At 45.9% G+C, this 14,399-nt stretch overlaps 3 protein-coding genes across 3 annotated transcripts; 1 reads left to right on the top strand and 2 right to left on the bottom strand.

The window, feature by feature from the left end:
- Positions 1 to 3,026: 3,026 nt before the first annotated feature.
- F5147DRAFT_653740 (uncharacterized protein) lies at positions 3,027 to 5,127 on the bottom strand (the record flags this gene model as incomplete). Its single annotated transcript, XM_041433806.1, has 12 exons — positions 3,027 to 3,182; positions 3,229 to 3,287; positions 3,337 to 3,380; positions 3,417 to 3,544; positions 3,590 to 3,622; positions 3,699 to 3,740; positions 3,819 to 3,866; positions 4,165 to 4,263; positions 4,521 to 4,545; positions 4,572 to 4,689; positions 4,963 to 5,017; positions 5,068 to 5,127. The coding sequence occupies 12 exons, from the start codon at positions 5,125 to 5,127 to the stop codon at positions 3,027 to 3,029; spliced, it is 867 nt and encodes a 288-aa protein (XP_041291804.1).
- Positions 5,128 to 7,608: 2,481 nt separating this feature from the next.
- F5147DRAFT_578467 (uncharacterized protein) lies at positions 7,609 to 10,041 on the bottom strand (the record flags this gene model as incomplete). The annotated part of the gene is made up of 7 exons (XM_041431441.1): positions 7,609 to 7,774; positions 7,854 to 8,500; positions 8,559 to 8,578; positions 8,607 to 8,942; positions 8,998 to 9,211; positions 9,347 to 9,572; positions 9,626 to 10,041. The coding sequence occupies 7 exons, from the start codon at positions 10,039 to 10,041 to the stop codon at positions 7,609 to 7,611; spliced, it is 2,025 nt and encodes a 674-aa protein (XP_041291803.1).
- Positions 10,042 to 10,294: 253 nt separating this feature from the next.
- Positions 10,295 to 10,678, top strand: F5147DRAFT_774765 (uncharacterized protein; the record flags this gene model as incomplete). Its single annotated transcript, XM_041441633.1, has 1 exon — positions 10,295 to 10,678. One exon carries the CDS (start codon positions 10,295 to 10,297, stop codon positions 10,676 to 10,678), a length of 384 nt encoding a protein of 127 aa, XP_041291802.1.
- Positions 10,679 to 14,399: the final 3,721 nt, after the last annotated feature.

The following is a 14,399-nucleotide window of genomic DNA, read 5'->3' as shown; positions in this document are numbered from 1 at the left end:
TGTACAAGTGTAGATGAGCATCAAGCACAAAAATATACAGATGTAGAAAAAAACTAGAATGACTAAAAATGAGCACAAAGGAACGAAAATAAGTGCAGATAAAAGCACTTACAAGTGAACACATGGCATGTGTGGACAAGCACATGAAACATGAAACAAAAACAAGCTGGAATGAGTGGGGGTGAATAAAAATGGATATAGACAAGCAGTATAACACTTACAAGTGACCAAGTTGGGGCAGGGCTAGTGGGAAGTAGGAGCCGATGCTAACACAAACAACATACCTGCGTGAAGATCATGCACTAGCTGAGAGTGGGACACAGCTGCAGCACCATCAGCGGCAGACCTACAGGTAATACATATAAATATTAAGTTAGAAATATGAAAAAAATGATTGTAAAAAAGGATACACTCACCAAGACACTGCGAATGATGGGCAATGACTTCGAGCAGCATGGCTCGAGCTCAAAGGAGGATCAACACACTGTGAACAGCAGACAATGACTTCAATCAGCATGGCTCAAGCTTGAAGCAGGATTGACAGACTCACTCACAGTGGCTCCCCATCCAGAGTTGAGTCTACATGCGCTGCATGCGAGCGAGAATGAGAGTGTGATGAGCAAGAATAGTGCCAGCAATAAACACTTACAAAGATTGTTTGACGGCGGTGAAGAGGCTTGAAGACAGTACTTGGGATGTTGAAGACTCGAATGTGACGTGGTGGTGGTGGTGGAAGAGTGTGAGTGAAAGAATTTCGAACCACAAGTGAGTGTGAGAGTAAACAAGCACAAATATTCAACAAGGTTCTTTGTTTATTTGTTTACACATGTTGTCCTTGTTGACATTGGATATCACCAAGTCCATCAAATTGTCCTACTGTACCTACTCACTCATTGGAATTCCTTATTCTCATATGAGTTATCATCCCACACTGTCACATCCCATGAGAGTGGACCGTCAATGAGTGATAGTTCTTGATATATGATAATTGTAGCACTTTTTTTTGTTGAACTTGTATATAAATAGATACACTTTTTGTATTTTCAAATAATTCTCAATAATCACATCATACTTTATTATCTTTTATCCTAATACCTGTAATTACACAGAATTATCTAAATTACATCGTTTTATGAAAATTATGTGATTTTTGCCCCAGGAGGGTTTTCCTGATGAGGGTCCATCTCATTCCTGCATTTGCATATGATCGCATGACAGATCACTACATGGGGCCCTCATTTGTCCATCATGAGGAGGATGGTGATGAAGACTGGTGGTTTCATTATGTCAATATGTATGTCCTACTTTGCTTCTAAACTATTCGCAGTTCTGACTACTGTACTAGGTTTGTAGACAGAGATATGTTTGTGTACTTTCACGGTGGAGGCATTGGTCATAAGGTCACATGGGAATGGGACGACTTTTTGCAGAGTGATGGAGCCCTAAATATCTCTGACAATGATGAGAATTGGGATGTTAATATGGACACTAGCGCTGCCAAGAATATGGAGGGAGATGAAGAGAAAGAATTAGACGAAGATGTGGATAAGGACAATGGTGAGAAGGATGACTCTGACGAGGATGAGGATGAGGAAGACTGGGTGCATGCTGATGAGGGTGAGGAACTTGATGACGACATCTTCGCAAGAGAAGGATATGGTGCACTTTAATTATATTATTTGCTGATATACTCCAGCTAGGATAGATAATCTTATAGCAGACTGGAGCAACCATTAGCTACTTGCTGTCAGGTTCTCATACACCTTACAATTGCATTAGCATGACATTGTATGCACGATCACTTATGACCATGACATGGCACTTCAGAGAAGTGTTGTGGTGCAGCTACAACCCAAATCAGGTAATTTCTAACTTGCAGACTTTTGGTGATGTTACAGTGACATGGAGACAAATATTTGTAGGTTGTCAAGGATGAGCATTTGGTGGCACAGTAATCTTGTCGTGCATAGCTGGCCATCATCTCTCAAAAGACTGTCTACTCTTGTCTCAACAACTATTATCAAGCTTTGGAGTGGACTGAGCCTCCTGTATGTGCTATATGTGTGCTGTATAGTCAACTCCTGGCTCACCTATTACACCCACATTTCTTATTTAGTGAAGTGGTATCTAACATGTTTACATACCACTATGTTAAGTCCAGAATGTTTAATGCTTTGTGAGGACTGGCAGTTGGAATTGCAGAGAAAGTATGTATAGGGAAATGAGACGTATCCTACCCAGAAAGACACTTCTCTCACTAATGTGGGGTTGGGGATATGAAATGGAAGTCAGGGACTTGGTGCGCATGCACTGCTATGATCTTACTAGTTCTGGACTTGAATTAGACTTTTTTTCACACTTTCAGTGACTCTGACCTCATTAAGGGTGGGGATGGGCAACACCCAGTCAATTTAAAACTCCATCCATGATTGTGTGGTAGCATGTGGAGTCGAAATGAGTGTCCAGAAAGATTATTGACTGGCGCTACATTACCCCAAACATTTGACAAAATGTTTATATGAAGAGATATGCACGAATTAACTGAACTTAGGTATTATATAAAAAAATGTGCAAATGATGCTGTCCTTGGGAGGATCAGTCACCAAAAAGATACAAAATGTATGAAATTTCTCATTTTTTTTCATAGAATACAATGACAAACCCAAAAGAATACATTTAAGCAAATTTCAAAGAGAAAAGGGGGTCATATTGTTAGTTTCCAGTCAATCTTTGAGGACATTGAGTAGTGTGCTAACTCAGCAGGAATTAATGCATCACAACGTGTTTCGACATGGCAATAAAGCATTTATATTATAATGCAGCCACAATACATCAAAGGGGACTGCTATAACCTTTTAAAAGATGTTCATCAGCTCAAATGGCTCACCTTGCATGCTTAAACTCCAGAAAAACTATCAAAAAAAAGAACACTCCTTCTACCAAGAGCTGTGGTGCAAGGGACAGCTGCCCAAGTACTGTTATCATAGCACAGCTGCAAATTGAGCTCAAAGCACAACAACAGAAGGTCAGGGCTTATGAGAGGTGCTTTCAAAGTGAGCGGAAGTGAGCTTCATAAAAAGACAATGCTGTTGCATGTCTTCAGAAGCAGTTGTGCTCTCTACAGACTTCAAGCATGGAGATTGCAGCACAGGCTCAGGAGGCTGAGGTACAGTATGCTGACACTATTGAAAGTGTCAATTACCTCAAGAGTCGCAACAAGGCACTCACCAAATGAAACCATGCACTGACTATGCATGTAGCATGTGCATCTGCTGCAAAACATTGTGCTGTGGAGTTAGCACACAATTGAGTCAGCATGGAGGCCACTGCAAGTACCTTCATAATGAAGGAAAAGGGTGTCTTCACTAACACTTCCCATGCTATGGTGTGCAATATAGTTGCTAACCTAGACGTACCTATATGGAGTGTCAATGCCACCATTAATGCTGTGGCAGAGGCACTTAGCATCGAGGTCACTAGGTCTGTCAGTGGACACAGTATCTGTCGAATAGTTGCTGAGGGAGAAGTGGCTGCCAAGGCACAACTTGTTGATGAGATGAACACAACAAAAGATACAGATAGTACTTACCATTATCTGGACTCCATATTTGACAATACCACACTAAACAGGAGTGACTTTGAGTGGAGATGTGACATCACATAAAAATGTTAATTACCAGAGTCATCACATTACTTACTTGCTGCCCAACGGACAGCCTACAACTTGGTTTGCTGATATTCTGCACAAGGTGAACCACAGAAGCGAGACACAGCTTGATTGGTGGAAGTCATGCATCGAGAATATGTTTACCACATACAATAATGTGGTTGGCAGTGTGGCAGGTGTGCTGGATGTCCATGACTTCCTGTCCAAAGTCAAGGGAATGCTTACTGATCATGCTGAAGATCAAAAAAACTTGTCTGGCTCTTTACTGAATGAAAACAATCATGTGAGAGAGAAGTTTGAGGGGAGAGAGCGCTTGCCACCTTACCTTCAGAAAATGTTGTACACCTCCTTTGGGAAATGATGGAAGCACTCATAAATGAAGTGGGTAGGATAGATGGGTGAAATAGGCTTGGCATTAATGAACAACAGAGCCACTACAGGATAGCTCATTGAAAGCTACTTGTACAGATTGGATAAGAGGAATTTGATTCACTCACGCAGTCTGAAAAGGATGTCATCAACTTCTTTGTCTGGGCAGGCTGTTGCATGCACAAGAAGCTTAATGCTGCCAAAGAGGGGAATTCTTGCATGCATGCCTGGTAGGGAAATAATGAAATCAAGGGTCCAGTTCTATTGATGAATAAGGACAATGCCACAGCATCTTCTGTGGGTTTGTCATCTACAAAGCAGTGTGCTATCCAAGTTTTGACAGAAGATGCACAAAAGGTCTTGGAATTTGCAGGTGCAGTCTTCCACCACAAAGATGACAAGAAGGGATAACAGGATTCACTGCTCTATTATTTTGAAGTCAAGTTGGGCTACAAAATCCAATGGCCAGATACAAGTAACATACATTATCATAGCCATGGTGATGCTGCCTGCAAGTATCTTGTAAACGACACACTTTACCTCACATTCCTTCAACTCATCCCTCTTAAGAAAGAAAGCTGGACGTCCACCAATATCAAGCACAACATCTACAGGGGCTTTACTTGCCTCAAAACAAGGCAAGAAATGATGTCCTGGGGAACATATAATCAATGTATTACCCACCTGTACCTGCGTACAATTCGGAATTCAACATCCAACATCCTAGACCTCGGACCAATTCACACAAAAGTCATCTCCCACCTCGAGCACATTGTTAGCAATATCAATCTAATTTTGGTGTCTGATGCTACTTATGAGACATTGACACTGGATGGCAAGCCTTTCAAACATCCTGAAGCATTTTATGCTATTCAGCATTTCATGGTGGACCAGAAAATGTACCCTCACTTCCCTCAATTACTTACTGCCTTTTTCAGGGGGCTCTTGACACATGGATTCAATTTTCTGCTGAGTTTGCAGCTGGTAGAAAAATTAATAAGGCATCCCCTTCCCAGCAACAGATAGCTCACATGGAAACCACCAATGATAACAACAAGGGAGCCCTTGGCACCATCAGCACATCCCTCCATTGTGCCCCACACATGTCCTTGTCTCATTTCAATTCTCACTTCATGTACAAGAAGAACGAGACCAGTATGTACATTGAAAATGTTCTGGATGATAGTTCACACAAGAAACTATGCAAGAAGGCTTATGAAATGGATGAGAGCAGTATAGGTGAGGAATGTAAAGTGATGGAAAGTGGGTAATGTGAGATATACTCAGATGGTCCTCTGTGCGTGAGCTAATGTTGGCCCAAGGGGATTGCTACTGAGAAGGTTCCTTTATGTAAATAGTGAAGGTGTCATATCCTGCATTCCGGACCCAGACCAATCACGCAATCATCTTTGGACTTCTGGACTTCTGGATCCAGTTAGCTTCTATCTTCCGTGCCTTTTCCCTTTAGTATTTCCCTTATCAGTTAGTGTGCTTTATTTTCCGTCCCTTATTCATTTCTGTCTTCATTTTACTAAGTTCCGATAGACTAGTGTTAGGTGTTCCACATGCTCTGTCCATAGCCTCGCATAGCCTCACACTGCACTGACTGATTCTCCATTATGTCCTTCATAGTATATAAACCCTGTAAAGTCTCTGTATTTTCCTCAGTTCGAATATTATCTTAGATTCTGCTCATTCCCTCCTCCATCCAACTTGAGTCTCTTCTTGTCGTCTCTGACAGTCTTAGGATCGACTCCTATTGACTTACCACCTCCGCCTCTACCTTTGGTAGTCCTCCACTGTTTCCTTTCTAGTTCGGACATCATCTGGATTAGTCTTATCACTTGTTCCTGAATGTCCGCCAGAATTCCCATGCATTGGACTCCGGACATTGTCCTTTAGCCCTTGGAAGTTAGGGGCACATACTCGGGTAAGGGGTGCAGTGTACGAGCTGAAGCCAAGCCCTTTGGATACGACCCTTGAGCACGTTCTTAACAGAAGGGAAACACTGAACCGGGCACTTAGTCAAGCCTGGTAAGGTGTGCAATGATGAGTGAAGCATGGAAAGCGAGAGTGCTATGAAGCACTACTGAGCAATAAGTGCGATGGCGTGCACTGAGTGAATACGAGGCACACATGGGGGTGGTAGAGTGCAGCGACTCTAAATGAGTCGGAAGATGAGTAGAAAGATGTCCTGTTAAGAGTAAGAGGGTTGGTGCTTGTGTGCATTCAGGCACTCAGTGTCAGTTGGTGATCATGACGGTGATTTAGACTTAGAGTCCAATAATGTGCGAGAAGATGGTGGTTACTTGTTAAGAGGGAAAGACATACATGAAAACTATCTAAGTACTGCTAAGCACTGTCAAGTGCTGAGGTAAACTGAGAAACAAAGCGAGTATGCGATGATATGTAATATAACGGTCTGTGGCACAACATATGGAATGTGTGCGCAAGTGCCAGAGATACTGTCAGAATGCACAAGAATAAGATAGGAATATGCACCGACGAACTGAATGGACATGGAATGGATGGACAGAGGACAAGTGACAGAACTGAGGATGCATGTGCTGATGCACGTCCAAAGCGCTTGCACACATGAGTGGCTGATGAAGTGCCAAGTGCATGGAAACAAGATACAAGTCATGCTGCATTTGGAAGGTGATTAGAGCATTGGAGGATTAGACCTCTACAAGGCCACAGAGATGTCAGTCTCTACAGCAGCAAGGAGCATAAAGCCTATGGCGATTTGCACAGGTTGAGTATGATAAAGAGGTGGTGTGGCAGCATCAGGAGCAAGATATTAAGAAACGAGCACACCATGATGCTGCAGGGGCAAAACTTGATGCTGTCATGCCTCGGCTCACACTTGAAGATCTTACACAGCTTCATGCCCCAGAGATAGACCTGCAAATTCAATGGCATCGTCAATTTGACCCTGCAGTACCAGCAGCCAAAGACACATCAACTACAAAACAGAAGAAGGTCAAAGTGTTAATGGAGGCTGTCGCACGGTATTTGAGTGGTGAAGCAACCCCTGGTGGACCTTTAATGTTGTTGCAGCCAAACAATCATCATGATAGTGCTGTTGCATCCTTCAAGTTGCCAGAGCTGCATCAGGAAAACATTAGCTTACTTAATCTTACTTTTGTCGAACATTTTACACCATTTTATGATCATGTGATGTGTTCATGTGACTTTCAGATTCTGGCACCCAGTTCCTTTTCTGCGATGTGCGTTGTTTCTCGTCATTGGTTGTTCTTGTTTTCAAACACTCTCAACTTTCTGAGCGCTCGGCTCGAATGGATTGGACAAACAATAAAATAATACATGAATCCAACTTTTTAAAACAACATTATAACAAAGCAAAATGACGGATACAAAGGGCAAAGACTACAATAGCTGCGGTGTGATGAAAACGAGCTAGGGATACAATTGTTGAGTTGCAGGGACAAACTGAGCACATGGGGAGTGACGGTGTGTGAAATACAATGTGAAAAACATTGAAATGAGGGGGAAAATGAGAGTGTATGAACGTGTGTGGTTCGTGAATCGTGGATGTGGGGGTATAGCCTTCAGCAGGAGGAGGATGCTTGGACTTCTGGGTGGCCATTCTTGCTTGCTTGACTGGTGATTTCTCTGCATCCCTCACGCTGGCACTGGATGGTATCGAAAAGTGGCTTGACACTGCGGGTGGCCTCAGGGTATGCTTCCAGAAAAACTTGATGGTCCCGCTGCAGCCTGTTTGAGGAAGTGTTTGAGTTGCAAACAATTGGGTGCCGCTTCTGAAACCTGCTGAAACGGTGTGAAGGCCACTCACCAGTAGAACTCGATAGCAATCACCTTGTGGATGTTCCGCTTCACACCAGTGATTGTATGCATAGGGCCAGTGTACCACTCCTCCGGCCAATCTTTCAGTGCCTTGCTGCCAATGGATGCTGCAGGATCCTCCCACTGCTTTACAGCAGCTAGCCATGCCTCTTGTCCATGCAGGAGGTCTGGGATTCCGATGCCAGGGATGGGAGCTGTCTTTTTTGCTGCACCACAGCTATACTGACGGCTGTCAGAGGGAGGCACCTGCAGTATGGGGATGATGCGAGGAAAGGGAGAAGAAGCCGAGTCTACAGGAACCGGGCTGGGTATCGAAGAAGTTTCTGTGCTGCTCAGCAAAGAGGGTGGATTGGTGGCCTGATGGCGCATGGTTTGTTGGACCGAGATTGGAGGTTGTGAAGGTGACGGCAAGAGTGAGGGATAAGGGAATGAGGCCGGAGAAAGAGTTAGTTTGTCTAGGACTTCCTTGACTTTACCAGACAGGCGGTTCAGTTCGCGATCAAATGACATCTTGAGTTCACGTGTTTCCGCTGTGGTGATGGGTGCTGTCAAAATGTGGTCGCTGTTGAAGCTTTTGTTGCCTTCCCGAGGAATTGGGCACAGCGCGTCCCGGTGATTTTTCTCATATCGGGTGAGCTCGTCCAGAAGGTACCGTATCAGCATATCAACCTGTCCAAGTTGGGAATCAGTTCACATTACAGATTAGCAGGCCAACTCATGCTTTTGCCTTCAGCCCATGCACCCCACCAACATATTGTAGATAGTGACCAGCACTCTCCGAGGGGTGCGAACATAAACTGATACCTCGCACCACCTCGGCAGAAGCAATGGCTGGTGTACCTGGCTGTCAGCCCAGCCTTGGCGCAAATCCAGGTCAGTGTCTTCATGACAGTGTTGTAGGACAGCTCGTCAGAAGGGTAGACGACACCATTTGCACCGATGCACAGAAAGATGTACTCTTCAGGTTGCAAGGGCCGTTGGAGAAGTACCTCCTCTAGGAAACTCACCCAAGCTCGCAGGTGTGTGAACATACAGATTTCGGGGGTCTTCGGCTGAGCGTAGACCTCGTACTCATGACCTGGTAGTCACAGAGTCAGCGCCCTCATCCAGCAACCCAATCGAAAAATAGATACCTTCAAGTGCACCATCAATTTCCCCCTTCCGCTGCCAGCCTTTATGGTTGATGAGGCTCACAAGGTCGAAGGGAATGCCATAGGGTGGGCGTCCCTGGCAGTTCCAAACAATGTCTTTCTGCTTGATTTTTATCAGTTCAAAATTCCTGTGGTAAATGAGTGCATGCATCAGTCCAGTCAGTCTGAGTCCCTGAGGCGATGAGGGCAAAGTGGCCTGAATTCAAAACCTAGCATACCGTGTCCAGATTGTAATTCCTGTTGTCGAGAATGTGCGCACCATGAGGTGCCGCTGGGCCAGAATCACGTCAGCCATGTCAAGGGTTGACCTACCTTCAATGGACTGGCAAACATGGCTGACAATTCCATCTGGACACTGGCTATAGGACCAGGCCATGAGTTTCTGCATGTCCTTGATGGTCATGGCTGACACATGATTTCTGCTTCCACCTTCGGCACCCTCGTTGTTCTTGAGGACTTCCATCATATCCTGTGCAGCCACAGACAAGGCTGGGTTTCCTGTGACCACCCCAGTGCCCTCATCGCAGTGATAGGGACCACAGTAAGTCTCGCCCTTGCTGTAGTATTTATGTGGAGTCCTGAGGCCTCGAATGCATGCACAGAAATAGACAAGATGTATGTGTTCTTCCACATATCCTTGAATGTGGAGAAGATGCCCCACATTGTGCTCAAACTCCGTCCCTCTGTCAATTCCTTCTGGACAAGGAACAGCTCGAGTGCTGATGCCGAGTATCTGTTAGGGATGATGTCAAACATGCGACTGTATGCATCGATATCAGACTCGCCATCAGCCTGAGAGTGAGTGCCCTCTGCTTGGGCAGTTCTCTTCTGCTCAACAACATCCGCGAGAAACCATCGGCCCCGTTCAAGATGGCTGGCATACTGCGATCGAGTCCCTTTCGCCTTCAGCAGTGTTTGTCGTGCTTCTTCGCGTTGTTCCTGAAGAGCTGAGGCTGAGGCAGTAGCTCCCTTCTGTCCTGGTTTATTTATGGCCACTGCGATTTTCTTTGTTGTGCCCCGTGCCATTTGTTTAAAGTACAATATAGTATAGAGTATGATTAGGATAAATATGATCGAGCAGATGAGAAGGAGGTGTTGTACGAGTGGGGTGTCACACTCTAGATATGAATTATAGGAGTCAGTACATATAGAAGTTCAAACACTTACAGGGGCTTCTGGCTGCATCTTCGCCTTTTTCCACAGCATCAAACAACAGCGCCGGTTTGCACTCGTCACATCATATGAACTACACACTGACACACACCTCTCTACAGCCACAATGCTCCAGCTCACATTCTTCAAAGACAGCGCGAGAGGACAACAGCCCAGCAGCCATTCTACTACAACAGCTTCAGGCACGTCCACCACTCATAGCAATGTACATGAGGGTGACATCACACACTTTGCCCAGGTTGGCTTCGATGCCTTAGTCCAATCACTCGCAGTCCAGCAAGGGTTTCAGGTGGATGTCATCAGGACTGTTTACAAGTACCTCTCAAGCTATGAGAAAACGGTTGAGGTCATTGAGGCGATGAGGGAGGCAGCCGAGGTGCACACCATTGCTGAGATTCTAAGCAGGACAGAGGACGACGACGTTGAGGACAACAGCATTATAGATGATAGCGTCAAGGAAGACAGTGTCAAATCGGAGGAGGAGGAATAGGTGTATTGCCAAGGGGCCATAACTTAAGAGAGTCCCTATTTATGTAGAAGCATCTGTAGCAAGAGATCGACGAGTTGAAGTGCACTAATGACTAGAGAAGGATGGTCCTTTGACAACAGAATTTGAGAGTGTAGTGCTCATTCAGACTTGCCCTCACACCCTCGCCCTCGACATGTTCTGTCTGAAGTCAAACACCTCCTTACAGCTCAACTCTGATACTCACCTTCTGCAACCAATGCAAACCCTGATTAGGCATTCAAGACAGTGATGACGACCGCTTCAAATGACGCGTCAGAAACAGACTAAAAGTGCCTGAAGTCATACATACGCATGTCAGCACCACCAATCGCAGCTGTCGTTGTAAAGCCCTTGATGAAACTGAGAAGTGTGCTGACTCTGAGATACCCAGCAGCAACCATGGGTACTGTTGGCACAACTGTGACAAAAGCAGCCATGGTCAATACATTTGCTCCGAATAAACTAGAGTTAATGAGGTGTCATCTGGGCATCATCAACAGCCTCGAGCTCATCCTTCCATCAAGCTTCAGGAACATGACAATGGAGCCGGTGAAGGTGACACCACCAATGACAACCCTGAGATAGGCAGTGACCAGGTGTAACATAGAAATGTGAGACGGGTCAGCAAGGACACTACCGATGGAAGTGAAGACAGCACCGAGACTGACAACAGAGTGCAAAGCAGCTACCAGCGAGGATACTACCGATGGAAGTGAAGACAGCAGTGAGACCGACAACAGAGTGCAAAGCAGCTACCATCTGCGGAAGCTCAGTGGCCATGATACAGTGACCAAGGATGGCACTGATTGTACCTCCAATAGTGGCAACACCAGCAAACTGGGCAAGCAGGGCAGGGGGGAAGCCAACTGCCAGAAGTGAGGCAAGGATGCCTGATCCGACACCAAGTATGCCCAGTGCATTCCCTTGTCGCGCAGTTGCCTGAGATGCCAGCCCAGATAGAGAAGCTATAGGCCATACATAGCCTATCAGTTTCATACTCCCGAAAAAACTCAATGTGCTCACCAATGCAAAGCATGCTGCTCATCAGGTAGCCTGCCTGTACAAGACCAGCCATACCCATGCTTGCAGCAGCCAAGAACCCCCCAGTAAAGACGACAGCTGGACCACCATACAACCAAGAGTATTCAGAAGGATCCATTGGTCCTGTTACACAATATTAAACTATGGTAGCAATTGAGATGAAGGCTCGACTCACTCTTGAACATGTCAAGCATCCACTTTGTGATGATGAACCCACCGGTGACATTGACACTAGCAAGGAGCACAGAGAGTGCGCCCAATACCTGAGGAATGGTTCCTGGAAGGTATCCTCCTCCCATGATGAATACACCACCAACACCAACTATGCCTGGAAAACACTCAGCTCAATTTCATACCTGAAGAAAAGGTACATACCAGAGATGGCATTGGTAACAGACATCAAGGGGGAGTGTAGAGCTGGAGTGACACCCCAAATGACTCGGTATCCAATGATACCCACAAGGCCAAACGTGAAGAAGTTGCTCATGAAGGCAGCGCTGGTCATTTTGCCGAGAGCCACTACGGAACCCATTCCAGCCATGACAGTAGCTATCTCGCGGGTAGCCTTTTGCCAAGGAGTGATGGCCAGGGTCTCTGCCTTCTCCTTGACCTTGGGAGTGGGATGAGCGGCAGGAGGAGGAGCAGGTTGGGGTACAAGAGGGAGGATAGTGCCTTGGTGGACAATGATAGAACCACAAACAACTTCATCAGTAAGATCAACATTGAAGGTGTTGTTCTCTCCTATGGACAATGAAAATTTGGTGATATTGTTGGAGTACAGAGTAGACGACTGTATTGGAAGTCACGAGGGAAGGTCAGTGTAACCTTGGTCCTTTGAGATTTTCTGCTATCACGCAAAGTGGATGGCATACCTATGATTGTCACGCCATTCTTCACTATGAGTTTTCCAGGGACCGTCGCTTCACCAGCTTTGGCAGCACTGTATGCATCAGCTGGTATCCAACATGAGACGAAGGATTGAGTTTGGTAGCCTATGCATACATTGCCGAAGTCAACATGGGCCACGAAATCATGGATGCCATCATACCTTTTGCATGTCGAGAAGCACCTCCTCCCACAGCCTTTTCCCCAACTTTGCTTGACTACATTTTGCAAAGACGACATCGGATGCAGAATCCAGGTTGATCACCACCGAGTACAAGTCGATCGCCCTGTCAAAATTGCTTGCAGTGAGAGCAGCATCTCCGCCACTCAGAAGGGGCGCGCTGCATTTTTCCATAAAAGCTAAGTGAAATGCAGATGAGGATTGTAGCCTGCATGTCATTGCAAACTCCAGACTTGCTGCAAGAGAATAGAGGAGGATAAGGAGAAGATGCAGGCTGCACATTAGAAGATGAAAGACAAGGAAGAACAAGAGCGTCTTGAGGCTGAGAGAATTCGCAGAGAGTAGGAGGAAGACCAAGGAATGGGAAGGGAAAGAGAAAGCTGCCAAAGCACATAGGAAACGGGAAGAAGAGCATGCCAAAACTCAAGAGGAGGCAAGGAAACGTGCCAAAAGTGAGGCTGAGGCTGCACAAAAATTGTATGCAACCATATAGCTGATTGCATGGCTTTGAAGTGACCTGTGAGTGAATATGCACTGTCATGGATGGGTTGAGATACTTACTCTCGGTCAGTGAAGTTGTCCAAGGGACCTTGCTTATCAATGATGTGAATGGCAGCCTCCTATGTACAGATGCGCATGCCCTTAATGTCATCTGATGATTTACTGAGTGCTATGAGCTGCTTGTGGATGGTATATGCGGCCTCGACTGTGGTCTGGGCATGGAATTTGGCGGGATATGAGATCTTGAAGAGGACGTTTTCCATGATGTATGAGCCAAAGGGCATTTGGAACTCGAATGGCTTTCCCTGGAGGTCTAGTTCAGTGGGGTGGAACTGCTGTACTCTTGGGGTATCTTACTTTGAAGAGGACATCGTAAAAACCCAAGTCTTGGCGGTGAGGACTGAGGGGAGACCAAGCTCACCCTTCTTGACAAGAAGAGCGAGGTTGATGGCACAGGAACAGGCATCACCTGCTGGCCATGACTTGCAAGGGCCAGTGTTTGGTGCATGACGGTAAGTACAGAGAGATTGGCCATTGACCCATGCTTGCGAAACGGCGTTGATCATTTGAGAGTATGAAAGACTGCTACGTGTACCATCTTAGTTGTTGCATTCAACTCCAAAGGTGCACTTACAGGAGTTTGGAGACAACAGCAGTACTGGCAACTTTGACGAGCACGACGTGATCGAGACCAACGTGGTTGAAAGAGTTGAGCAGGGCAAGGCCACCTTGAATCTCGTGTGCTTTGATCATGCCCTCGAGAATGTCACGGACAGTCAGGGGTTGTCCCTGGTGAGCGAGGTGGTCCGCAACTGCAAGAATAGCACCCAAGTTGTGGCTGAGAATGGCGGCTGGATGATGAAGATAGTATTAGTGCAGGACAAAGAGCAGTGCAACCAAAGAAAGGCTACTGGGAACACCACAGATCTAGCTCAGATCCACCCAAAGGGCCTGAGCCATAGTGACAGACAAGACCAGTCGGCGTTGAGCCAACCGTGCGGCTGGATGAAGACAAAGAGCGGTGTGATTGTGTAATGTGACAAACAGTCACACTACCTTGTTAGGGCAGCGCCCCTGGTCCAAGAGTGAGGCAGC

The sequence above is a fragment of the Suillus discolor genome, assembly GCF_016758755.1.
Source record: "Suillus discolor strain FC423 chromosome Unknown F5147scaffold_34, whole genome shotgun sequence".
Lineage (NCBI taxonomy): Eukaryota > Fungi > Basidiomycota > Agaricomycetes > Boletales > Suillaceae > Suillus > Suillus discolor.
This window is presented reverse-complemented; position numbering and strand designations above follow the sequence as displayed.